The sequence below is a fragment of the Tinamus guttatus genome, unplaced genomic scaffold, assembly GCF_059628265.1.
Source record: "Tinamus guttatus ecotype Peru unplaced genomic scaffold, ASM5962826v1 Tinamus_guttatus_pri_ptg000116l, whole genome shotgun sequence".
Classification (NCBI taxonomy): domain Eukaryota; kingdom Metazoa; phylum Chordata; class Aves; order Tinamiformes; family Tinamidae; genus Tinamus; species Tinamus guttatus.
In genome coordinates this window covers 2,674,136-2,700,924 of record NW_028288650.1, presented here as the reverse complement: position 1 = coordinate 2,700,924, position 26,789 = coordinate 2,674,136, and the positions used below count along the sequence as shown (strand labels likewise).

The following is a 26,789-nucleotide window of genomic DNA, read 5'->3' as shown; positions in this document are numbered from 1 at the left end:
TTATAACTGCAATTTGTAAAAGCCTGCTGAAAATCCACCAGAACACAAAATAGCATCTTTTGAACACTAACTTCCCATGTGCTGCTGCAGACTGGCAAAGCCACATCTGAAAGGGTACTGAGTCCTCCTTCCTTGATTCCCCTGGACTCAGCTCACTCCCATAACCATCAAAAAGCATCTGGCAGCTTCAGAGATGCATGTGCTTAGTGACAAATGGTTATTTACCTCCAGGCTGTGTCATCTCTGCATGAAAATTTTAAGAACAAAGAAGAGGTCAGGACTGTGAGATATTCACCGCCCTTTTAGTCACCCTCACTGCATATCGGGAAGAGCGATCCAGGAAGCTCATAAGGGTCCGATTTCATAAAATCCTTCTGCAAGTGATCACACTTGCATTTTACTGCTTCATCGATCCTGTAATTTGGCATTACTTTCCAAACTAGTATTGCAAATTGATAGCACTGAGTGCACATGAATGCTTCCAAGGGTGCTGGGTTTGAATGTATATATGTATATTTAATCACAGTTCTCCACAGTTCACCTTTTGAAGAAATTTTTGCCCTGACACAGACTGCACCAATAACACTTGGGATAGAAATCTCTTTCTTGTTTACTGATTGTTCCCCAAAAGTGGTAGAGGATCCGTTGGAGGAAAAATAAGGAGGGGAAAACAAAAGCAGTAGCAGCATTCTGGTCTGAGAACTGCCAAGCAGCCAAAAAAGGACAGCAAGTACCTCAACATCCTATTTCTTCTTCCTTTTTTTAAATTTAATCTCAACAACTGATGCCATCAGAAAATTCATGCTCCATGTGCTAAGTAATATAGCTCTTCAGAGCAAATTAAAAGTTGCCTTGAGGAGCTATCTTTTCTTTTAATACACTACTAAGAAGAAAAAATCTCCTACCCTGCCTACCCAATTTTTTTGCCTGGCACCTTATCCTACCAGATAATCTACAGCTGGATTTCCAATCTTACACAAACATCAGCTCATTCAAAGTAGCAGGGCTGCTTTTATCACAGCCATGAAAAAAAAAACCAAAAAACCACTGGTTTATTATAAAGCAGAACATGTGAAAACTCTCAGATGATACTGCACTTCAGCAGCTGAAAAATGAAGTTAAAAGAGACTGCTAGTTCCAGTAGCTGAGAAAATACATAAAATCTTTCCTTCGAGACCCAAATAATGGCTTCAGGAGTTCTGCTTCTTTCATCTCAGAGTATTAATAACAATGACTGCACTTCAATACTTGCATTTGACTATTTCAATAATAATTACACTACCAGGCAGAGCAGGAAAAAATAGAAAGTGAGAATGATTTTCAGACAGTAGAAATGGAAGAATAAAACAATGGAAGAATGGACAAAAGGAAGAAAGAGAAAACAAGAAGTTAAATGTCAAGGTGGAGACCAAAAGAAGGTTCATTTTTTCTCCTAGTGATGCTAAGTAGGAAGATAATATATCTGCATAACAATTTAAGTCACTTTATAGTGATAAAGGGTGAGGTACAGGCCTTGCTGTGTACAAAGAGTCCCGCTATGTATTTATCAGAGAATGTGCATTGATCCAGGTTTATACCCTGGTTCTCAGATGATGATGTGAAATGAAAGGAACCTCTTTTCAAAGCAGCAATTCAACACCTATTTTTTTTGCAATAATGCAGTAGTTAAATATTAATAGCAAATGAACGTTTGGATAAGAACCCTGAGCAGAGTGCAAATCTAAAAAGCAATTTCATCTGTTGGCAAGTAAACAGCACGAAAACGCTAAAGGGACAAGTTTATACAATTACTTTAAACGTGAAACCACTGGGTTTATTTGTGTCACCAAGTGTTTTTTTTTAACAGGACTGCAATTAATCTACCAAAGCACAACTGAGGTTTCCACATAACATCCCTAGGAATTCATTTGGTCGCTGGTGGGTCAGTTGCATCTATGGGATGCTCCGGTTCATCCACACAGGGTGCCCAAAGTGTCACCTCAAAGCGAGGTCTTATTTGAGTGTTTTCCAGAACTGCAGCACGTTCTGACAACCTCCCCTGAAGAAGGCTCTGACAGAGAGTCTTCCTCCAGCCAGTGGCCCCCCTGAAGGCCCACAGGCATCGTGTCCTGCTCTGGGGACACCGTGAAGCCCTGAGCATGGTTTTCAGATCTCTCATAACACTGGATTTCTCCCTGCGTCTTCTTCTTCACCATTAATAGCAATACCTCTAATTGGGAAAGCTCAGCCAAAGCTCCTTATTAATGTTTTCTGCTGGCCCGAGTTGGAAGCAGTCCATTTGCCACACTTTAGGAGGTTTTCTTTTCAAACGCCTCCACCATTTTGGCCAAAATAAAGTCCTTTTAACACATCAGGCATTTTTAAAAGAATCATAACCAAACTGTGAGTGTTCAGCTCTCTAAAAAACATAAATCACAAATTTGTGGAGTCAAATGGAGCTGGAATTCAGTTGGGAATGGTAGGGAACAAACAGGGACAGAGGCAAAAACTGTTCCTACTTCCAGAGCTGCCACCTTTTGGATGCTGAAGTCATGACCCCCCATCACCGATCCTTACCCAAGTGCCATTGTTTCCAGAGCAAGTAAATAAAAATAAATGGGAGGTAAAATATATCTCTTAATGTCCAGTACTATTAATAGTCTGCTTTGGTAGGGGTTGTCTTTTCCAGTACTTTTCCTTTGAGAAATAATAAGGGTCAATGTATCTGCAGCATAAACATGTTTTGTATCACACCAAAATTCTACTTCTTGTTTTCCAATAAAACCCACTTTGACTTTTATCAATGGGTTATCTTCCTGTGTTGCTCAACACTGCAACTGCAATAGAATATTGGACTAATTCCTGATGCTATGAGACTTATCTAGCTTATTGAGGACTGGTTAATAAAGCCTAAGACCAATATAAAATAGTGATAGCTGGTTGAAGGCCTTGAACACTTTTGTAACACTTACCTCAATGACTCTTGTTTCAAAGTCTTCATAAGTCTCTGTTGGGAGAAAAATAATGTATTACATTTCAGTGTATTAATTATCTATCAGCACAGCTCCCTGCAGGTGGTGTAATTTTAAAAGGACCTAATTTTTATATAACTACAACTTATAAATTAACCTCGGTATTAAACAGAAAAGGCAACAATTTGAACATACGCATTGAGAGTTGCTTTCTTTTTGAAGACTCTAAATATATTTTGTAATTTGACTCCATACATTCTCCTTTAGAACATCCGTGAGAAAACAACATACTGTCTTTATTAATAAAACATTTTTCCCATTTCTTTTGTAAAAAACAACATTTGTGAAAAAAAAAATAGCTTTAAAAATTCCAGCCCAAATGATGAACTTATATAGTCTCATATAGCTCTTGTTATAATCACAACACTGCTCATTGTAATTAAGAGGTGACAACTGTTAGGCACGCTCATGGTGCTACTAGGTACTCTAACCTTCAACCCCAATCAATACCTAATCTTTTAAAGTACTGCATACACAGAGAAGAAAGAGTGAACCAGTATTCAAAGAATGTCCAACTTAAATAACCAGAGTAGTGTATGAGGAGGAAAAAAAAAACAAAACCAAAAACCAAAATAACCCTTTAATTTCCTAAATGGTAAAGCAAGATATAAGATATTTAAGTCCTTTGCTTGCTCATTGCATAGAGCTACGGAAGAGCTGATGAACCTGACCAATATTCTGGCCACAAGACAGGTCTCTCTCCAAACTTTATTTGGAGGAACCCCAAAACTCCAGCATTTCTGCTGATGCATTTTTGTTCAATCACACTTGATACTTTTCTCAATTCTCTACAGCCACAGCAATGCTATGAAAAATAATTTTCCACCACATGTTATGATAATAAAGCATTTAGGGTTTCCAGTGGCTGCCTTGGATATATGTCGTAGCGATTGTTCCCTCCTGGTGACAAATTCTAGCATTACTTAGAATATTTTGAAGCCTGTATTAGATAATCAATAGAGATTCAAGTAAATTGCAGGTATCTTTTGGTAGTGTTTATGTATGTGAAGTGCCAGAAAGAGGAAAAAACACCCCAAACCATAGCTGCTTCAAATAACCAGGAATCTCACAGTGCAACTCTTTCTTCTGTTTCAATTTCAAAAGCTGCTGGAAAAAATGTCTTGGTAATCAATCAAAACAATTCTAGCATTATTTTTTTCCATCCATTGGTAGTTTATGCTTTTGCCTTGCAAAACAAAGATTGCTTCAGCATCACATCACAATCTCAGCATCAGCGGTAGGAAGAGCTGCACTCAGGCGTACGGCACCTTATTCAACTCTAAGGAGCAAACACGTCCTTTCCAAGGCACCAAAAGATATTAAATTTCATGCAAAAATGCTGCAAGTCACGGATGCTGTCAGAAGAACCCATTTTCTCTAGGGTCCTGTTTCAAACTTGATGACTACACAAACGGTCCAATATAAATCGCAAATATCTTTGTTCGCTGCTAGGTAATTGAGAGCACACTTTTATTATTCATCTATATTTTAAAGCAAACTGTTTCCACAGATGCCTTTTTAATGTGAACACAAGGAGTCACCTTTTACTGCTCTCGTGGAAAGAAAAAAACAACAACATTGATTTTTAGATCAGTGGCAGTGCAGTGATATATCAGGATACACAGAATTGATGAAACTCCTCTGTCCTCCGGCTTTTCCAGCTGACCTCACAAACTCCAGCACGGACTTTACATGGAAAACCAGGGTCAGTTAAACACTCGACACATATTTTGTTTGCATGGTCACACTGAGGTTCTGGAGAAAGCCTTGGGAGGTGAAAACAGTGCAAGGATCAAAGGAAAAAATGTCAACCTATCCCTTCACAAGGGGTTGCCTTAGGATTTACACAGCAGCTCCAAAACAACTACCAACACCATCAACTCACTGCAATTTAGAGACCTGTTAATCCGCAGGAAGATCATGGGAGAGGTCACAAATGGCAGCACATATCCCTGTCCCTTCTCTGAAGCCTCTTAGGTACCCATTTCTCTTTTCATTTGAACTTGACCTGACTACTACAACCCCAACATCGCAAGGCTCCAACATCAATAGCATCAGCCACACCAAAATCAAGGCAAACACTGGAGAGTAAAACTCATACAAGCATAAATGTTGTTTGAAAACAGCTGCCCCTTCTTTTAATGGATAAACTATTGAAAACGTACTTCAAATTAAGAACAGGAGTCTTTTGCCGAAAGATCGGGACTTCCTCTGTATTCCAGCACCAACTTCACAGGAAATTGGAAACAGAATCACAGAATGGTTGGGGTCAGAAAGGACCTCTGGAGATCAAGCAGTGTCACCTGCAGCATGTTCCCCAAGATCGTGTCCAGGTGCCTTTTGGATATCCCCAGGGAAGGAATCTTCACAACTTCTCTGGGCAATCTCTCTGTCCCTACAATTTAACTTCTCAAACCACCAATTTTTCGACTTGTAGGACAGGACTCACTCAGTGACAGGCTGCTAATTCCATCCTCCTGTCAGTTCATGAAATATTTGCTTTCAGGGTAATAAAATGAAATGCAAGGAAGCAGCCATAGCTAACCTTTCATTTATATACTTCAGTATTACGCTGGTATTAAAATACAGTGGCATGTTCTTAAAATTCAAGACAAAATAACTTCCCCTAAGAGATCAATAGTCAGGCTCTCCATAAATCCACAAGATAACTCGTAGGGAAACAACATAACTCAGATGTTACTGTGACATAAGCCACAAAACTTATAAGCCATAAAGCTGGAAAACCTAGGAGAGGGAAAAGAGGGGAGAAGTAGACAGTGAAGGACATGAATTTACAAAAGCAAAAGCTACAAAATATGGCAATAAAACTTCAGTCTCTGTGAACAACAGCACTAACTCGCACTAAAAAGATAATGTTCTCTCTTCCTTACAACCTGGCACGAGGCACACGTGGAATTTTGAATCCAGCTCCAACAGCATATTACCAGAAAATATTCACAGGCAGAAATTCATAAACAAAGCACCAGACAGACTCAGGAGCAAACGTGACTGAAGAAAGATGAGAAACCAACATCATTCTGATTCCGCACATGCAATTCCCCATTTAAGGCTTGTCTTGTTGCAGCTTATGTTCCACGAGCCAAACTCTCACTGGGAGAACACGCTGCCAGCCAAAGTGAACTCTGACAATAATGAACTAAGCCTAACTATTAAAATAGTGCAGGGGTCTTCAACAAACTCACTAAGTTGTACTAAGCTTCAATAAGAGATTTAGATACACAGCATATAAATAAGGAACATCTTTAGCTACATTCCAACCAGATGTTTTTAACTTGTACTGCATTAAATGAACAATAACAACAAAAAAGGCTGTAACAGGTATATTGAACTAAGCAGTAATTTAAAAGATTTAATCCATGTTAACACATCTTGTCCTTGGGTTTAGCTGCCTTGGTTTATGTATGGGAGTGAGTACAGATAGAGATATGCATAGCAGAAATATAAAATGAACTTTTAACTGCAGGAAAAGTCTGGACCCTGCAGGAAGTGTCTGGATCCTACTTTCTCCTGGGTATGATCAAATAAAACTAGAATAATATGCAGCCTGCTTACCTCCATTGGGACCCGGGTCAGGGGGGTCCAGAAGGACACCTCCCCAACAATGTCCGCTCCAGCCGCCTTCTCTCTTAACTTTTAATTTTCTTTTCTTCTCCCACATGTCTCTCTGCTGAACAATTTCAGACTGAATTCTCTCTTGCTCTTCTTTCTTTCGCTGGCTAACTGCTTGGACTCTTCCACTTTGTATCACAGGAGCATTAAGACCAGGCCAGAGCATACCGGAACGTCCTTGAAAACAGCAAATTAAAAAAAATACTTCTTCTTCCAAACTAAGAACGAAACTCTGCCCACAGTGAAAGTCCAATAAAAGGAGTAGTATGCTCCTGTACTTAAACTACATTCTGTGATACAGAATTTATATTTTAAAATACAAACCACCACATCAGAATTTTCTTTTTTCATAAGACAAATACCTCCAAAGCTGTTCTGACATTATGGAAAGAAACAGCAATTTGTCAGTTTATAAAACCAAGAAATACTACAAAGGATAAAGTCAGGACATTTCTTCTTCTTCATGGATCTACCTTCACCAATCTCCTGGCCTCTGTTGAGATTCTTCCTTATCTTCTTCTTCCTTCTCTTTCCTCTTCCTTTCTTCACTCCCGCACCAGTCTCTGCCAAAGCTCCTTTCCATAACTCATCAGCTGTCACTGAAATGAGAGAGCTTTCATAAGTAATGTACAAGCACTGCTTACACTGGAAAATGAAGCCAAACCAAAACTAAATAAAAATCCCTTGCTTGATCTTTGCTGTGGTTTGGTACCGAGCGGGAGGACAACTGCTTGGCTAAAAAAGTAATATCCTCCTGCACACACATACACCTGCTGCAGGTAGGACTCTACTGCCAGCGATGCCTGTGGTAAGATAAGCACCCAGCTGAGCAAGTGCTTTATGAAAGCATATTCAAAAATCAATTTAAAGGCAAACAGTTCAATTCATCCTCCTGTTTGCCCAGCTTATATAAACGGGAAGCTGCACGGAATTACAGAAGGGCTGGGCTTGGAAGGGACCTCTTGGAAGTCATCTAGTCCAGCCTCCCTGCACAAGCAGGGTCGCCTAGAGCACGTTCTCCATGCGCTGTGTTCGGTGGCTTTTGGATATTTCCCAGGAAGGAGACTGCAGAAACCTCTCTGGGCAACCTGTTTGAATGCTCTGTTATCCTCACAGTATAAAAACAAACAAAAAACCCTTTTTCCTTAGCGTTCACTTTGATCTGTGCCCTCTGCCTCTCATCCTGTTGTGGGGCACCCATCCTCTTTACATTCTCCCCTCCGGTATTTGTACATGTTGGCCATGTGCTCCCTCAGGCTCCTCCAAGCCGAACGGACCCAGCTCTCAGCCTGTCCTCATAGGAGATGCTCCAGGCCCTTCACCATCTCAGGAGCCCTCTGCTGCACTCACTCCAATAGCTCCATGTCCCTCCTGTCCTGGGGAGCCCAGAACTGGACCCTCCAGATGTGGCTTCACCAGGGCTAAGGAGAAGGGGGATTCCCTTCTTTCACCTGCTGACCACACTCCTCCTGATGAACCCCAGGGTACCACTGGCCTTCTTGGCCCCAGCGTACGCTGCTGGCTCATGGTTGACTTCTTTTTCAGCAGGACTCCCATTACTTCCTCGTAACATAAACAAAAACCAACAACTATCTGCTGACACGAGGAGGATGTTGCAGAGACAGCACTGCAGCTGCTAGAGCAGATGAGATGGCTGCCACCAAGGAATCAGCAATTAGTTTTACTTGCAGACCGATGTTATCCTGCGCTTCGTCCAGAGGCAACATTCCTATGACAACTTCCATCTTCGTTTCAGACTGCAGACTGATTCTGCTTTATCCAATTTAGCCATCTGCAAGCACTTTTAACCAGGGGAAGAAAAATAACTCTCCTCCAATGCCTACAGCTTCTCAGCAAACAATTCCACCACGCTTGGCAGATAAACCCACATGAGAGATGCTGTCCGGGCAGCTGGGGAAGCTCTGCTGTGCTGACTGCAAGGTGAAGACTGGAGCGAGCCAGAGTTTCCAGAGCTGATGTTAACTGCCCCAGCTTATTTTTACATTAAGTTTGAATACAGATGATCTAGGTGTCTCTTTCAAAGGTGTGAACTCCCCTTTTTCATCAAAAATGCTTTTCAAATTGGGAGCATGAATGTAACTCTCTTTTGAGAAGTACAATTGCAAAACAAGTAGTCAGAGCTGAGCATCTTAGAAAGGATGTGGACGAGGCAAGACACACAATACTGCAAGTCCAGGAAGCTATAAAATAGCATTCCAATAAGACGGACAAGAGCAGAATGGCCTAAAAAGTCTAGGAATATTGCAGCAAGCCAAAAAGAGCAAGACAGGTTTCATGTCAGGCTAAACAAGTGGAAAAGTCTGCGGCTTGCAGATAACAGTGACACTTATCACATTTCTTACATGCTGAGTTGCAGGAATTGGATTTGCATCTGCACAGGCTTTATTCCCTGCCCAGAGGAAACAGCTTTCTGAAAACACCCTTTCTTTGTCTGGACACTCAAGTGAACGTTAATGTCAAGATGTTAATGGTAAAAATCACAGCAACTTTACCGAATGGCTGAAAAGAAGCTCCTGAGCAGCCAGCCACAAGCAGAAATCCAGTTGACAAAAATAGATAGATAGGTCAATAAGATAGACGAATAACTGTGTGCTAAATGCCAAAAGAAGCAGGGGAAAGAGGGGGACAAACTTCACCGCTGCTGGGAGAGCAGGCCCAGGTGACTGGTTGTGGCCACGTGTCAGAATGGGAAGCGCAAGAGGAAGCAGCTCAGATCTCACCAGGCCAAGGCTAGTGCAGTCCCTGGGCAGGACTGAAACTCCACCAAAGCAGCGGGAATTCACCCAGCAGGAAAACCTCCGTGCTCAGCAGGCAGGTTACCTCCTGAAAGCTTAATTAAAAAAAAGCACTGGTAGGCACGTGATGCAGCCAGTTATACCGTTTTTCATGTTTTTAAAGGAGACTGTGAGACTGACGCATGAGTTGGAAAGCTGGCAATCGATCACCCAGACTTAAGCTTCTTAGTTTCTTCAGAAAACATTGTGTAACTGGCAGAATCTGTGTACTTATGATAATGCTGCTGGCCTGGAAATGCATTGCTATAAAGGTGCAGTCCATATATGTGTTTCTCTGCAGGGTTATTTTCAAACTGTTGCATCTACTTCAGTCTGTGTGGCCTCACCAGCAGTCCTATGACCAGCATCGAGGCTATGGAGCTGCAGGAACAAGCAGGGAGAGCCCAGAACAGGAAGCACTTGAGCTCGTAACACAGTCAAAAAAAAAAAAAAAAGAAAAAAAAAAACAGCAACAGCTGGAACCATTTCCTAAATAAATAATAAAAATCACCTAATGTCAAAACAGAGAAAGTAGCAAAAGTCACAGAGGAGGGAGATTGCTTTGTACCAAAGGAGACAAGTCAATGCCAGCAAAGATGAGGTCAGGCTGAGACTGGGATTAGCCTCAAGTGCTGCACAAAATCTGACAAAATTAGAACCAGAGAAAAATGTCACATTTGGTACCAAAGTGCAGTTCAGCTAATCAGTCTATAATAATATCATCATGCGTTTGGAAAGCCATTGAATTTCATGAAACACATGAGAAGCCTGCAGGCTGCCAGGCTGAGTTCTTTGTACGATGGGAGATATCAAGCTGATTTAAAAACGAAGTGACAGAAAAGGAAATAGGCTGCAGTCAAGACAATTAAAACGGTGGGGATATTGCTGAAGATGGACAGCCAACACTGCAATGGGAAGAGATAAAAATCAAAATCTGACCATAAGAAGGGTCAATCTGACTCGGCAGCCAAGGATCAAGATGATTGGAGAGCACCCACAGAAGCAGGAGCAAGGCCTGGTTAATGCTGGATGTAACCCCATGAAGAAATGGGCAACACCATAATGCTCTTTACGCTAGCAGAGGTGCCCTGAAGCTGAGAGACAACAACAGGAGTACAGCCCCTCAGTGAGCCGTGGCCTTGCCTTCATTTTGCCTGTGCTCAGTAAAATTAGGAGCTCTGCTCATCCTTCCACAGCTAAAATATCCCCAGCCGTACCGGGCCACCACGTTTCCAGACAATTACCAAAGAGCAGAGCTGCTAAGTGAAAAGGAGCAGCTCTGTAATGTGTAAGGTTTTATTGCTGTGGCCTAGAAAAAAATTTCACGTTTCAATTTTGTTGAAAGCACGTTTTATGTAAGCGGATCACCAACAACTGCTAATAATAGGTTTGTGTGACGCCACTCCATTGTATCCTCTACATAAAAGATGGTCGTAACATTCGGAACGGGATATGGGTTTTTTGGTGAGCTTCCATACTATCCCCCACTTTCAGGAACCAGCCTCAGTGCTTACTTCACCTCAGTGACTCTCAAGTACTCCCAAAAAGCCTTGCTATAAACCACGTCATAAACTGGACTCAATAAACAGTGAGATTTCCTTGTTTCCTGCAAGATGAGAGTTCCTGGCTTGCTTAGACAATCTGAAAAGAAATATGAAAAGGACAAACAACAGCAGGTTGAAAAACTGATGGCAGCACTACTTGTAGATGTAAGTAAATGGGAAAGAAAGGATTAATTTTGTAAAACAACTTTAGACACTGACATTTTCCTCTTACAAGCAATTTTTGCTTAAGGTTTTCTGATGACAGTTGTCTTGCAGCAAAACAGCAGCAGAGAACTGAAGACATTAATATTACTGACAAAATAAAATGATTTATGAACATGTCACAATAAGTGTGCTTACTCCAGTGCACTATTGCCCATAAATGCCATTACATTTACGTATCATTACATCTATTAGCTTAAGAAACTTTATAAGAGCTTTCCAATTGCTAACATTTCCTTCCAGGCTTTGGCTCCAAATATTTATTTTTACTAGCAGATGAATTCTAGGAAGGTATGCTATTTTAACCACTCCCCTCCAAAATAAAAACAGGATTGTGGAAAAAATACGCCATACAGGACATGAAATATAAAACAGCATTTTTAAGGAGTACATGCTGCTTATTTATCCTAAAGCAATTCACAGCTTTGGATAAATGACACAGTCTAGACTCAGCTGCTGAAGGAGCGAATGCGGATCGTTTTCCCAGGGGCAGGTCAGCAGCTTCAGAATCAAATGCTCCTCCAAGGCCCGAGCACCACAGGCCTCGGCATTTTATACTGGAGTGCAGAGGGCATTTCCTTGACCTTGTCTTCTCTAATGATCACGGGGCTTCTCCATCTCCGGAAAGGAGAAGGCGCTCACGGCAGAAAGCTCGCACGGCTTCGAAAGCAGCTGAGCAAATTCACGGAAGAAAAAGCCACCCGGAGCTATGGATGCACAAAATGCCACGTCACAAGTCAGCCAAGGCTGGGAGGACTTTGGGAGGAAGCGTTACTCCATGCTCATCCTGTTCTTGCACTTTTTCCACAGCATCTGCTGTTGCTGGAAGCAGCATGCTGGGTTAGATGGACATTTGGTTTGACCAGCAAGGTCATTCTCAAGCTCTTTACACGTTCACTTCGTTTCTCATTTACTCCTCGAAATCTCCTAGACACTACTGTAGCACAATCATATGGTTTTTGGTATCGAATACCTGTTGTTCTTGAGAGGCTTTCTTGAAACAGCAGGATGGACTCCAAATTCTTCGGGGTGCAGAGAGGGGGGAGCCACCCTTCCTACTACCTCACCCCAGCCCACAGCTCTGAGGATCAAGGGATCAGCCAAGAAAAGGTCCACGCATGCAGAGCCACCAATACAATGTCACCAACGTGCACCCAATGCCTCAAGGTGCCAAGAGGATTCCAGCTGTAGAGGAAGATGCCAGCACTACAGAGGGTGTTAAACTCCCTCCCGCTCCTCCGGCCTCCGACACGGTTGTTTTTCCAAAGTCCACAGCTCCGTCTGGCATTTGAAGGAGGTTCCCCTCTGTAAGAATCGTGCAACTAACTTTTGTTGTTAGACAATAAAATGGCTCTCCGTATTCCAGGGCGGGTTTTAAGAGTACTGAGAACTGCATTGAAGCATTTCTTCTGAGGACAGAAAGCCTCCAGAGAGGTCATCCTGTTGGTGCTCATGAACAACAAGGAGCAAGTAATCCTCCTAAAGCAGGATTTGGTGCGATTTTAGAAATTTAGATAATTAAGTTAATCCTTCAACCACTTTGATTATACGGCTAGTATCTAATACTGGTATTAATGAGAACACAGCAATCCACCCATTTTTAAATTACACAAGTTCTCAGGGACAATTTAACTATCAGTAAACTGATACCCTATTGAACAGGAAATTTTAATGCAGGGCACTGACATGATGCACCAAAACTATTCCACAGTCTCATCACTGAGGTGCAGGCAGAGGTGGAACGGTCCAATTATAAAGGGTTTGATCTTACAATAACAAAAAAGATAACCACAAAAGACAGGGTTACCTGATGACCTACATCATTAAATGAAATCCCTATCCCAAGGCACAGCATCCCTGCAAGCCTGAAGGCGCTGTAGTTGCATTTAATGCACTTGTACAGTGCTGATGACCTCAGAAAATTAATTATTCTGACAGTGTTACGTACATGCCCATTATGGCAAATAACACAGATATGTCACGTAGCAAATAAACACCTTGACATTTTTTAGGAACCAGTGATTAAACTGGGCCAGTCTAGGACGCATGCCTACAAAGGCACCTCTGTGTATTAGCTCCTGCAATCTGGACTCTATGTCACAGCTTCCATGCTAAATTGTCTCCATAATAAAGCAGCTTTTCTAATAATCTAACACTGCTACAAAAGGATAAACATATCTATTCATGAAAAAAACAGGTAACAAGGAAAATGAGGGAACATACACCAAAGCCTTGCACAGTGAGCTTGTTTTCATAGTGGCCATGGAAAATCCTCCCTGTAAGAGCAACATCCTTCTGCTCTTCTCATGGGTTCTTTTTTCATGGACAGCTCTTCTTCCAGCTTGCTGGGTTTCCACAACAAGCTTTCTGCCTTCTATTTGCTTTGTTCTTCTCTGTAGTTCCTGTACATACTCTTATACAAACTAACTTTAAAAATCCTCCCCATACTGCTGAAGCGTTAAGGGCTACTTGCTTTTTTATATAAATGTAATAATCCCATTAAAAAAAAAAGCAGGTCTCATTATGTGGATTGCAGAAGAAACCTAGTTTAGGCATGTTTGCAAATTTGCTGGAACAAAGACCATCTCTGTAACTCAACCATTGTTCCATTCTACCCACAGGAAAATTTAGGGCAACTTCTCAATAAACAGAAGAAAAAATATTGCACTCTGAAATTACAAAGCAAACTTTACAGCTGGAAAGTGCTACCCTGAAAGATACATTCATGCTCCCCACGAATAAGCTGCCATGGTGCTTTTGGCAGGAGAGTTTTACATTTTTTTAAAGCCAGCAGTTCAGCAACATGTTAGTGGAAAGCTAGGGAGAGGGGTTCCTCAGGACAGTCGTAATTCAAATCCTGCATAAATCCTGCTACAAATTTAATCAATAATAGATAAAAGCTTGTTAACTGAGACAAAGAACCAAAACAGCTGTAAATTCAGACAAAACCCAGGAATTTGTATTTCTTCTTCATAGCAGCTAACGAAAAACAGGGCCTTAACTTGGCTAATACATGCTGTCTTCAGGCTGTCTTTTACAAAGAAAAACTGTTTCCAGTTTTTTGCATGTTGAAGAGTATTAAGAAGATGGTGTCAATGTCACTGGACCCAGTAGGAGAATGATGATTTCTGTGAGGTTTGCAAACCCAACACAGGCGGTCTGCTTCACCTCCTCAAAACTAAACAAGGAAGAAAACACCGACTGCCTGCCTGAAATGGCTTCACCAAAGATATAATGCAGTCACAAATCAAAACCAGAGGAAACAACTCTCTCAATTAGCACTGTTGATCTTCAGGCATTTTGTATTCATTCCCCTTTTCCTGCCTAAACCCAATAAACCAACTATTCTTTGACACACGCATCCACAGACATCCCCCTTGTAAAAAGTGGCGGAGGTGGAGGCTGTTCTTCACTTATAAAACTTAATAGCATTGTTATTGCTGAAACAACAAAAGTGTTCACGTTTCATTGTTGGCAGTGACTAGTGGTAATTTAGCAATTGTTTATCCAAAGTAGTCGCACTCAGTTAAAAACATAATCTTTTTAAATGGATTTTTTTTAAAACTCTGATCCTTAAGTTAGGCCAGACAGAAAAAAAAAAAAAATAAAGCAAACTCACAGAGGAGAACTGGGAAAAAATGATATAAAATGCAATTTAAAAGTAGGGTTTCAGGAACAGATGTTTCCAGTAACACAGAGGTTTCTACCGAGTGTGATTCCCTACAACAAGCAAAGCCTGCAGAGACAACACGTGTTACTGCTGAGCGTGATTTTACATTGCTGCCCTAAATGACTCCCCCCTGGTTGCTACAAACTGAGTCCAAAAGCCCTGTGATGCGGTCAGTCCCTCTAGCCCATACCCCAACCTGATAGGAAAGACCATCTAGCAACAAAGAACTTAAGCTCTTCCTTTTCATTTGGTCCCAAGTGTAATCAGTGCAATCGATAGGTTAAGCAGGAAAGCGTAACTTTGATATAATTACAGTTTCACATAAAAGTTCGTTAGCCTTGCCTACAGTTCCTCAGCATACCCAGTGGATGCTGAGGAAATTGTGCTTGATTGGTATCACTGCAGAACCTGGATGATGGGGAACAAAGCTGTTTCAGGCAGATATAATTCCACACAGCAGCTTGGTATTCCTTCTGAGACCAAGCCAAACTGTTTCAGTATTCACGACATGTCCACATGTCTCTGCTGCCCTCGACAGCGACAGTCCCTGGATTTCAACCCCAATCTGGGGCTATCCAGTTAAAACAGTGTCCACGCCTCACATACTGCTGCCATGAAACATAGACAACTGTGGTTTTCCGTTTGTTTATATCATTGCTTGTCAAAGATTGAAAAATGAAGTATCTGTTTGGGAAACGTGGACGAGTAGGATTTACTAGCCTATATGTATGCGCATGAAAACATATAGATACACCAAGAGGCAGGGAACACAGAACTGTCCTGTTCTCTCAGACAGAATTCGGATTGAAGCAGATACAAACAGGATGTTATTTGCACATGCCAGAGTCTGTTTAGACACCCTGGAAAAGGAGGCAAGATTTCTCAGAGGAAGATAAGCAATATGGCTTGAAAAAATCAAGTCCTTCCATAATATCTCTGAGTAAGCATGTGAAATCCCTAAGTACTTCAGAGACTGTAAACCTAATTGCTTCTCACAGTGGGTGAGTGGGAAGAAGGGACAGAGCTAGGCCTTTAATAACAAGATCAGTTTAAATTCCTTCATTACAGGCTCCCTGATATCTGCCATTGGACAAGAACAAGCCCCTGAGTACACTTCTATTGGAGCGCAGCAGCCAGCTCCTGCAGAACCGCCCCAGGCTGCCTGGGATAATTGCAATTCCTGCTCTTTAAATGAGTTAAACTATTTTAAAGGTCAAGCTGAAGGTACAGATGACCTCCCAACAAGAAGATGTTAACATTTTTAAGACTATGATGGAAGAGAAATAAACCTTCACTAATGAGATAGAAAAGTACCGGCACCCTCCTCGCTCAGAAAGGACTGTCATTTGGGTGACATATCACTTGAAAATTGCTTCATATAAAACGGTCATATCTGCATCTTTTAATGCTGCCATTCTTTTGAAACAACTCCACTGCTAGAGAACATGAGTGCCATAATGTGATTTATATAGCTAATATCCTACTTCATTTGAATTTTGAGGTTTTTAACTATTCAAAGAACACTAGCCTGTTTAAAAAAAAAAGGAAAATAGTTCAGCAAGAAGAGCAGTTATGAAAGCCTCGGCTATCCATCAAAAATATTACCAAAAACAACCTCTTTGCCTTTGAGAGCTTTTCTAGAGAAGGAGGCTTCACAGAAGTAAAAAAAACAATAACAAAAAAACAATAATTGTAGCAAGGGACTAACAAGCTGATGACACATGCAAAAATGATGATTTCTATGATCCTATGGTGTCCCTTCCTGTCAGCACCCACAGAATTGGGCCAATGCTTTGCCACAGCCTCGACATCCATTTAAATGTCCCCCTCTTGTCCCAGGGACACTCCACAGGGATGGGCTATTGGGAGCTTCCCACCTCCGTGCTCTCCCCAGGCACTAAGCCAGCCTGACTTCCACTCATGCAAACACAGCTTCCGTTTGCCACCCTCAGCACTTCAATCTTCTTTCCAGCTACTTCCAAAGCACACTTGTCCATGGTCCATTTCAGCATATAACTTGTCTCCGACATCAACCTTTCCGATTCACACTGTTCCAAATATCCTTCAGAAAACACTGTCCAAAAATACAGCAAGCAGGTGATAGACCCTCAACCCCATCACAACTCGAGGCAAGACATATTGCATTGCAAGACTTAAATTTATGCTCACGAGTCAAAGCTACACATGAACCGAACAAAACTTTCTGCTTTTTTAACTCAGCAGCATATTTTTTCAGTGCATGCATCCAAATGGAAAAAGAACAGTAAAAGTTTGAGAGTAATCATAATTGAAAGAGTAGCACTGTACGCTCCATATATCATTACCTTATTAGTATGGGGACTCTGTAAGTTGGCTCATGCTTGAAATCAATAGAATAATTTTACATTTCCAAATGAACCGCATGATGAATTGAACAAAGAAAAAACAATTACTCCACTCTTTACAGTCCTGTGGGATCTCTTATTTATCCAGCTTGCTTGATTGCTTTGAGAAGCAGCAAATGGTTCTTAAGAACCAAGTTTATGTCCAATACACTTTTACAAGCTGCCTTCTAACAAAATGGCCCACCAATGGCTCGCAAAATGAAGTAGCACAGCACTTTAAAAATGACAGCATCATATTGTTTTGTCCAGTTTTTTGTTTGTTTTTAAAGAACAAACAGGACTACACACTCGTTTCTGTAAGTTAATACTTCTGTGTAGTTTGTTGAAATGCAGCTTGCTTAAAATGTTATTAAGTCAAACAATGGGATGTTATTGCAGCAAGCGTTCTGCATGCAGTCATCTAACAAGGGAAAGGACAACTGGCAAAACTCCTGGTAGGGCAGACCTCATCTGGCCTTTATGAATATGAACAGAAGCATAATTCAGAGAGCATCTAACCTATAAATTATAACCACATTGCAATGACTTGCAGTGCCACATTTTTAATTTAACATAAACAAATTAATAACTGTGCTTAACTTAAGATTCTTATTTTGTGACTGCTTGGGTGCCTTAAAGAAAGTTCCAATTGACTTTTTCTGCAGTTGGGATGCGTAGAAAATCTTTTCTGCATAGAAAGATTCTTTTCCCTGGTTCATGTTGTGGCTCTTTGCTGGTCTTTGAAGACCTTACCACCCTTGAGTTGGTTTGAAATGGTCAAGTTTACTGAGTAAAGGGAACAGGGAGGCAGCACGACTGTTTAAGCCCCACTTACTTAGAAGGTATAAGGAAAATAAAATGATGTCAGGTAGAAATTAATACAAGAAGCTAAGCAAAAATGTCAGTTGTCAAAGTCTGCTCTAACAGAGCTCCTGTACCCTGTGCCTTACAGAAAGTCAGAGAGCTGTGACTCAACCTGTTGCATTTACCTCTGCCAGAGACTTTTCCTGCTCCTTCCATTCCCCAGGTTGGGAAGTGTGAACCAGGCAGAGGATCTGCCACCTCAGTTCACAGACCCAAGTGGGAATTTAAACACTCATCATTTCTCAATTATGTTAAGCATCTTTCAGGGATGGAGGATAATACTGCAGCTGGGCAGACAATTAGCAGGACATTGTCAACACTTTTTGTTTAGCCCTTTATTGTTTTTTAATCAGTTAATTTTTGAGACCGCAGCTTGAATTGTTTTGTCTTGCCTCTAGCTCAAAAAGCATTTGGAAAATAAACATGCAATTTATAATTTCAATAAATGTATTCACTGTGAGATGGAGCCTCACTTGCTATTTCAAGATAATAAACTGACCTTGTGCACGCAAATCTCTCAACTGCAGTAGTTACAACAGCAAGCTTGTTAGATACGGAACAGAAGAAAGAAAAATTACTATAAATAGACTTTCATAAGGATTGAGCAAAGTTTTCCAGCCCTCTTCTACTTTTCTCAGATATTAATTGTAACCCAACTCGAGACTTACACCTATTGAAGAAACTGCTGTGTCTGCATTGCTCCACTGTCACGCTCCGGGGGCTGGAGATGGAACAGCGCATCTGCAGAGCCCAGGCCAGGCTGGAATAGGAACAGCAGCTCCCTTCCCTTGGCACAGAAGTAAACCCTGAGGATGAAGACATGGAGGTGTCAGGATACAGAGTATTTTCATTTTGAAAATAATATTCTCTTCAAATATACAGAAGAGGAAAAAAAAAACATTTACTCATATGGTTTAATTGCTAAAGGGAAATAGATTTACACCTTCTGTCTTGAAGTGCAAAGCAAGTTGCAGTAGCAGGGAACAACATTGCAATAGAAAATGGCACAAACAGAACAAGCCAGAAGGCTTCTAACGTATTGCTGATAGAGTGAGAAACCACCCTCTAAAAGGAGAAATATTCTCCTAGCAGCAAAACATGCAATAATACTCCTGCACTCAATCATCAGGGATAAATAACCACATCAAAAAATATTCTATGTGCTATGAAATCCAGATCTGAAATCAGCCTACAGAAGAGCGTAACATCTTTGCCTAAATAATTACAGGTTATTTTTTTTTTCATTTAAGACTTGCAGATATGCTACTAGCCAACAGGAACATATTACAAGCAGGGCTTACCTACACCAATGAAAGCAAGATACTTTCATTTATTGCCTGGCACAGAGTGTTTTTTCATTAGAAATGAGAACAGAGTTATCCCCAATCAGTATTTTTACCACCTACATAATAATCAATCCAAACAGCACATGCACTCAAGAATCTAAAAAAGGCTATATGCACTCTCTCAGTCTTGAAAGTAACTATTCCCCTTGTTATTTAGAAATTGCATTGTAAATATATAAAAAAATCCACTTCTTTAAATGTGGATTCTTTAAATCTACATTTAAATTCAATCTTTTCAAGTAGACTTTAAATGCAAAATATATGTATGACTTCTGTCCTGTTCTGTTAACATCTATCATCAATAAAATAACAGGCCACTTTTTTGAAGTTAGAACACTACCTTCTCCTAGGCAAATAACAAGTAATTTATTTAACTGGGGTAACAAAGCAGGAAATTCTAAAAATTTCTCTCAAAGCAATGGTTATAATAATGTTTATAAGGCTAATTTGTCTTCTTTCATTCCTATCAAAAAGGTAAAGCAGATAATAAAACTCCATTATAAAAAAATTGGGGGAAAATCATAAAATTTCATGAAAGAAAGAACAGCCTGAAAACAAATACACCAAAATAAGAAGAAAAAGATTCTTAAGTGTCTGGTTAAATTCAAAGAGAATAGAGAAGAAATTATTTAGAGTTGTAGCATTTAACACCCACAAACAATATACCAGTCACCATTCAAATGCCTCCTTTTATTTCAAAACTCCTACTGAATTAGCAGTCACCCTAATATAGAACTTTGTGTAGGGTACATAGATAATGTTAACCCTAAACCTACAAGCACACAAGTCTTGAGCTATTCTGTGTTCATAATATGCTTTTAATGACAAGTTACGAATATACAAGATTAAACAAAGAGTTAAGCTGAGAACAATTTTCATAAAAATTACAACAGATCTGCCCTTTTTTTGGAATCGCGTGTGCAATTAGAGAAACATTTTTTCTCATCAATTATCTGCAAAGTAATTTAAATTTGCATTGTGTGGCAGCATTTCTAATTTCTCTTGCTACATCCTTTAATTGCCTACAGCTGAAAATTACTTCAAAACAACTCGCAACATGGCACTTTCTGCTTCCCCCAGTTATGAATTTCCATACCTGGAAGACGACCACAAAAAGCGTGATTATTTTCTCCCCACTGTTACATTTCCCACGCTTCCTGCAGGCCTGTGCATGATCTGTGCACATATGGGAGCACATCTACCAGTTTTATAAACACCAAGGCTTAATACATCTGGTTCTTAACATTCTTTTTCCTAGAAAAATGACCTCGTTTAGGAATTTTAAGAATAGATGTATTGGTTCAGGCTAATGGCACATCTAGTTCCCTATTCTGTCTCCAACAACCAGTTGCAAGAGCTGCTTGGGAAAGAGTGCAAGCAGCAAAGATGTACGATGCCTTCCCTAGCATTTCCCAGGCCCTCGTTATGTCAGTTCAGAACAGCAGGCTTCTCATCTTGGAAAAGAGCTTCTGGAAGAACCGTGAGACCCGTCCTGGCCTGCTCAGCTGCTGCCACGCTGCATCTGGTGACCCTTCTCACCGTTCTATCAGCCTCCTCCAGTTTTAATGTAGCTTGTTGGATATTAAGGCATTCTTCAGCACTTTAACTATACTGTAATTCACGCAAAACTTCATTGCCGACCCACTCAATCTTCTTAAGGTCCGTCAGCAACTCTCCACGATCAGCCTTTCCCTTATGCTTCAAATAACTTATCACCTGCAGCAAAATGAGTTATCTTGCTGCTCACCTCCTCTCTTGGAGGGTTTATAAGCATAAAACCTTTACTCCATCAAAAGAGCTCTGACCGTCTTTCCTGCCCTTCGGTCAATAATTTACCCATCCTAGGACCTCCTGTCTGATAAACTTTTTTCTCTCTGCAAAAACCTGCTTTGAAATCCTGCAGAGTGCAGCAGCTGGATCACCCTCATCATCACGAATCTCTTAGGAGAAAGAACAACAAAAACACACAAGCTCTAACATATTTGTAAGGAAGAACTTTCCTTTACTGAAGGCATGCATAGTCTTCTTTACCCTCATCTCTTCCAGAAGCTTTTATTTTAAATTGGCAGCTACCAAAGAAGTTACAAACTACTATGAGTAATTCAGCTTTTTCATCCTTGCTCTTAGAATTAGCATGTGAACAGTGTCTGATCCCGGAGGTCTGCTAAAGTTCATGCTGTGTATTTGTTCCATAATCTCACACACAGTTACTTAATTTCACACAAAAATCCTCTAGCTCCCCGCCACGATCACCACAAAGGGCACCATGTGGAAAGCTCCCAGTTTCATCTTCTTTTCTCTATGATGCAAAGAATTAATCTAGCTTTTCTGCCCTGCCATCTCCGAGTGCTCCTCTTATACCCTGCTTGTCTTCAGATATTTCATATTTAGTTACCTACTGGAGAAACACTTTAATATTAGCTAAAATTGCACAAAGGGCTGGTCAACATGAAGCTTATCATGAGGAACAAGCTAGTGGTCTGAGCCAGATCCAGGGGCACACTGAACATTGTTGGAGAAAGTCTTCACCTGGTTTGCATGGGTTATTAACACTACTTGCAGCCAAGTTGTTAAATCCTTTCACAGTCCTGTACTACGAAACCTCATCCTAAATCCTCTGCCTAAGAAAAAACACATTCACTTGAAAAACAAAATGTAAGAGTATGGGACAGTTTAGTTCATTATCAAGAGTGTTTGCAATGCAACTTGCCTTTTTGGGGTTGGTTTATTCCTATGTTCACTACAAAGTAAATAAATAAATAAAATTGCACATCGTAGATACCGATCCAGCTTCTTCTGGAACTACAGTGTGAATATGAAGAAATGGTCTATTTGGAGGCAATAAAATCTGCAGAAAATGACAACACTAAGAAGAATCAAGAGGCAATAGAATTGGATGAGCAATTCCTACAAGAAAAAGGATTTTGATAGAATAGCTGGGGCACAGAAGAGGAGAAAAAGTCAAATTTCAAAAAAAAGAGAAAACAAATAAATATTGGTGTTGCATAAAAACAGGTCAGAAGACCTCCAAGAAGTTTCAAGAAGTCTCCTGACCCAATGCCATGTTAAAACAGACTACAAAACCAGACTATCGAAATTCATAACAAGCTGCTAAAGATCTTGGGCGAGATCTTGCTTTCAATGAAAATTATGACAAATCTCCTATTAACATTTTCTATACAGATTTAATCACTTTTAAATAGAGTGTTGCCAGAAAAGCAATTTATATTTTTAAGACTTGTAGCTAGAGAATACCAGCTGTGAGCATGGAAATCAAATTTACGTGTGCAGGGAAGCCCAGGGGCTGTGATGACCATATGACACTGGGAGAAGGGACAGTTTTGGTCTCTGAAAAGGACAAAAGGTGGAGGAGGAAGATGCACCAGGAGAACACGATTCCCAAAGCCTGAAACACCAAGTGTTGGCATTTAATAGTGTACCCACACACTGCTATGCACATACTGCTGCCAAGGGAATAGACACTGTGAAGGCAAAGAATAAAAATATTTATGGAAGGTAAACAGTTTGAAATGCCATATCTCAGTAAAACAGCACTGTGACATGTGAGTATGTTTCAGTTAATGCATCGGATCCTCCATTTCCTATAATTCTTCCAAACACTACCACCCATGACAAGTTTTGAATTGAAAATCTAGCATCTTCCCTACCGAAAGCCACTCAAAACTGAATTAGTACTAAAGATACCTGTAAGAGCAAGGCAGGTCACGAGCGCAGGATTCATTTCTTGCCACCAGCAAAAGACAAGTCAACAGAGCAGAAAAAAAGCACCTGCTTGCTATAAAAAGGTCCTGCTTTGCACTAAAGGAAAATTAACTCCTCAGTGCACACTTATTTCCTGGCTATAAACATTACAGCAACTAAAATCTTGCATGGATTTTAAGTGTCAGGCTTCACTGGTTACAAATTGGTTCTTCTAAGTTTTCTAAAACTCCCTCTATCTCGCAATGCAAGACAACCGTTTGGCTGCACCATTTCATTATAACGTTCCTAAAATTTTCTTCCGTTAAATGTTGGTTTAACTCAGCCCCATTAGGAGATCTAGGTGCAGCACCTGGCACCACAACCATGCCCCAAATGAGCACTCATTACAATTGTTTTCTCCAGCATCCAGCATCTTGAAAGACAACGAACACGCAAAGCATCCATGTATTTACTTCACTGGTGAATGACCAAACTTCAGCAAGATTGGTTCACAATTATTTAAAACAAAAAATACAACTGGCAGCAATGTAATAATACCCTTAAACCTGTAATTATTTTCAACAGAAATTAAATACGGAAAAATATTCTTAGCCAGTTCTGTACTTGAGAGAAAGAAATGCTGCATGAAGTTGGTTTCAGCAGTGGGAACTGCATCGTGAAAAAAACTCTTAAAAAAAAAAAGGCTTCAAGAAGTGTATTGTGTGGTTATAATTAGAGCTTAGGAAAAAATTGCCTGGCTGTAGTTCCAGGCATACAAATGGGAGGCTCTAGCCTGAAATAATCACAACCTTCTTAAAAAGCTAATTTACAAGAAAACAGAGATGTTCTGATTAAATTCCAAGTCTGCAGTTCTGAAGATAAAGTGCTATTAACTTAACATTTACTTGGCAATAACTATTTGTTTTTGCCTAGGGTTTTCTGTTTAACATTCTGCTTGATTTTTAAAATTCAAATAAAAATTATTGCATAGAATAATTTAATCCTATGAATGTCACAGCAGGGCAGCTACTTGAGAATGGCCAGTATTTCTTATATCACCTCGTAAGTGTTCAAGAAAGTCACAAGGCCCATGAAGTGAGGAAACCAATCAATCAATCCATCACTGACATTGCTTTTATTAAAAACCTGCACCTAGCCTGGAAAAGCAGTTGGATCTGAAGAACTTAATTCCTCAACCTAAAAATGTATTTCTCATTGTTGGAGAAATGTTTTGACTGAACATGGAAAATGTTTCCCTCCACCAAAACACCTCTGGCCTGTTTTCAAACGCCGAGAGCCAAGACATTGCCTGCAGACTGGCTAGAGAATGGGCACTACTTCATTATATATCCCCCTGAGGAAGAAAGAGCCCAGAAATTCCTGAACTGTATTGTTCTATTTCCTGGCCAAGGAAGGGAAGGAAGTTTTCAGAGGACTATAAAAGCTCAAAAGACTAGAGAACTTTGTTTTGGCTTTGAGGGTAGAGGGGAAAGAAAAGAGGCCCTCCTGTGAATGCAAAAATGATGCCCAGCTTCTAGGCGTTCTAATACACAGCCTGAATAAACTTTCAACAATGTAATCTGACCTTCCTTCCCACCTTAAATCTTTAGCAAGAATTATTACTTAGAAATCTTTCCCTGGAGAACACATAAGCAGTACTGCTTAATTTTGATTTTTTTTCCTCTGCCTAGAATTTAAGCACGTGAGAACGAACTGCTGCATTAAGGATGCTGAGACAGGGTCACATACGCAAAGATTAACAGGGTCTGATGGCAGCTGATCACACACCATGACTCTCCGATGACTGAAATTACTTTGAACGAAAACAGGAGAGAAAGAGATGTGCATCCCAATGTGAGGGGACTCTCTAGCGCAGCTGATGTTTTTCCCCGTAACAATTTCCCATAGGATATGATACTTTTCATCAGGACTCCCTCCAGCTGCTCACTGGATGCAAACTTGTTGGTTGTTAAATGGTCACGGCCTACCATTGTGTCCCCTAGGGAACCCAAGGGCCACAAAATGTAGGAAAAGGGGGGTTAAAGGGAATTTTCCTCCCGGTGGCAGCTGCTTCCCAGGAGAACTCACCTAACACCACTGAGGCCGGTGTCACAGCTACATCCACATTGCATTAAGGCTACGGCCCCAAATCTCAGAAATACTCCCTGCTTAAAAGCACTGTGTAACGAAGACCTCAGCATTCTGCTAGGAGAAGCACACCAACTGCAGACCAAATGCAGCATAAAACCTATATTAACTATATATTCAGAAAATGACACTCAGCAGCATTTTCAGTTATGATTCTATGATTCAGTTATACAGGATTATTTCTCATGTAACCTTAAAAAAAAAAAAAAAAGCACTTTCCCTTTCCCCTCTGTATACTTTAACTTTTATTGCAACAAATGCAAATGATACACTTGAATTTTGGAAGCTGAATGAAGATTAAAAATTAGGAAGAAGGGAGTGCTGATGAATTGGAGAAATCATAAAATAACAAAATAAGCTAAAATAAAATATCTAGAAAGAGAGAAGCAGCAGCAGTCACGCTCGGGAGCACACCACCTCATCCCATTTATCTAACACACACGGTTATCCTCGCTGATCCCAAGGAGAACAGGCGCCTAAAAAAGGAGGCCTGCAGGGCACCACGAGGCTCGAAGCGCCCAAATCCCCCCGTCTCTGGAGACGTTTTCACCGTTACAACCGGCGGGGCGGGCAGAGCCCCGCGCGTGCGCACACGGGAAGGCAGCGCAGCCCCCCCCACCCCGCGCAGCCCCCGCCGCTCCCGGGCAGCGGGACCCGCGAGCGGCCGCCGCCGCCACCTCCCCCGCCTCGCGGTGCCGGCGGACGCGGCCCCGCCGCCCCGTCACCTCGCCAGGCCGCTCGCAGGACGCCCCGGGCGCACGCCCGGCCGGCCGCCACCGCCGCCGCCGCCATGACGGGCGCCTCCCCGGCCACCGTACTTGGGTGCCCCGCGCGGCGCCTGATGCCCGGGTCAAGGGAGAGCCGCGCGGCGCGAAGAGGAAATAAATAAATAAATAAATAAAAAGGAAAAGGAGGACGAAGTCGTGGCGAAAGCCCGGAGCTTCGCCGAGAATCTCCAACCCACACAGGCCCCTTCCCCCGAGCCGCGAGACCGATCAGGCAAGCGGAGGGGCGGCCGCGCGGCAGGACCCGCCAACGGTCTCTGAAGCGGGAGCTCACGTGACGGGCCGAGAGCGCCGCCATTTTGGGACAGCGGTGCAGGCGGCGGCCGCGGTAACGTGCGGAGAAACTGGCGTTAAGGAGCGAAAACTGCTCCTTGTTGTTACTAATAATAATATATCGCCTCGTGTGAAAGCTGCTTTGTACCTCGTGGAGCAAAACGGCACCGCTGCGCTGTAAAATACAGTTTTCCCCCAGGGCATTGCCTGAAAAGTGGTGCGAGGCATAATCCGTTAAAAGGGATTTTCTCCTTCTCCCGAGGCCCGCTAGCTGCACCACGGCTCCCATCACTGAGACGCCCTGGCAGTATCGCTAGAGGTAAAAAGCAAATGGTCTCACTGATTCCTGCAGATAGGTTGGCCTTCGTGGGTATTTTCAGTCCTGCCTTTTGGAAGTGATAGTGCCCCGTGGAAAATTAAACTTGTTTATGTGTTG

The 26,789-nt window shown here is 41.4% G+C and overlaps 1 protein-coding gene across 1 annotated transcript in view; it reads right to left on the bottom strand.

Annotated features, from left to right (window-relative positions):
* Positions 1–26,087, bottom strand: part of MRPS5 (mitochondrial ribosomal protein S5) — a 48,927-nt gene extending 22,840 nt beyond the window's left edge. The window contains exons 1-5 of the mRNA XM_088521294.1: positions 26,021–26,087; positions 18,768–18,905; positions 7,115–7,240; positions 6,585–6,818; positions 2,952–2,986 (exon numbers count right to left, since the gene is read on the bottom strand). Coding sequence (XP_088377420.1) covers positions 2,952–2,986; positions 6,585–6,818; positions 7,115–7,240; positions 18,768–18,905; positions 26,021–26,087 — 600 coding nt within the window. The remainder of the gene's footprint in view (positions 1–2,951; positions 2,987–6,584; positions 6,819–7,114; positions 7,241–18,767; positions 18,906–26,020) is intronic.
* Between the last annotated feature and the right edge of the window lie 702 nt (positions 26,088–26,789).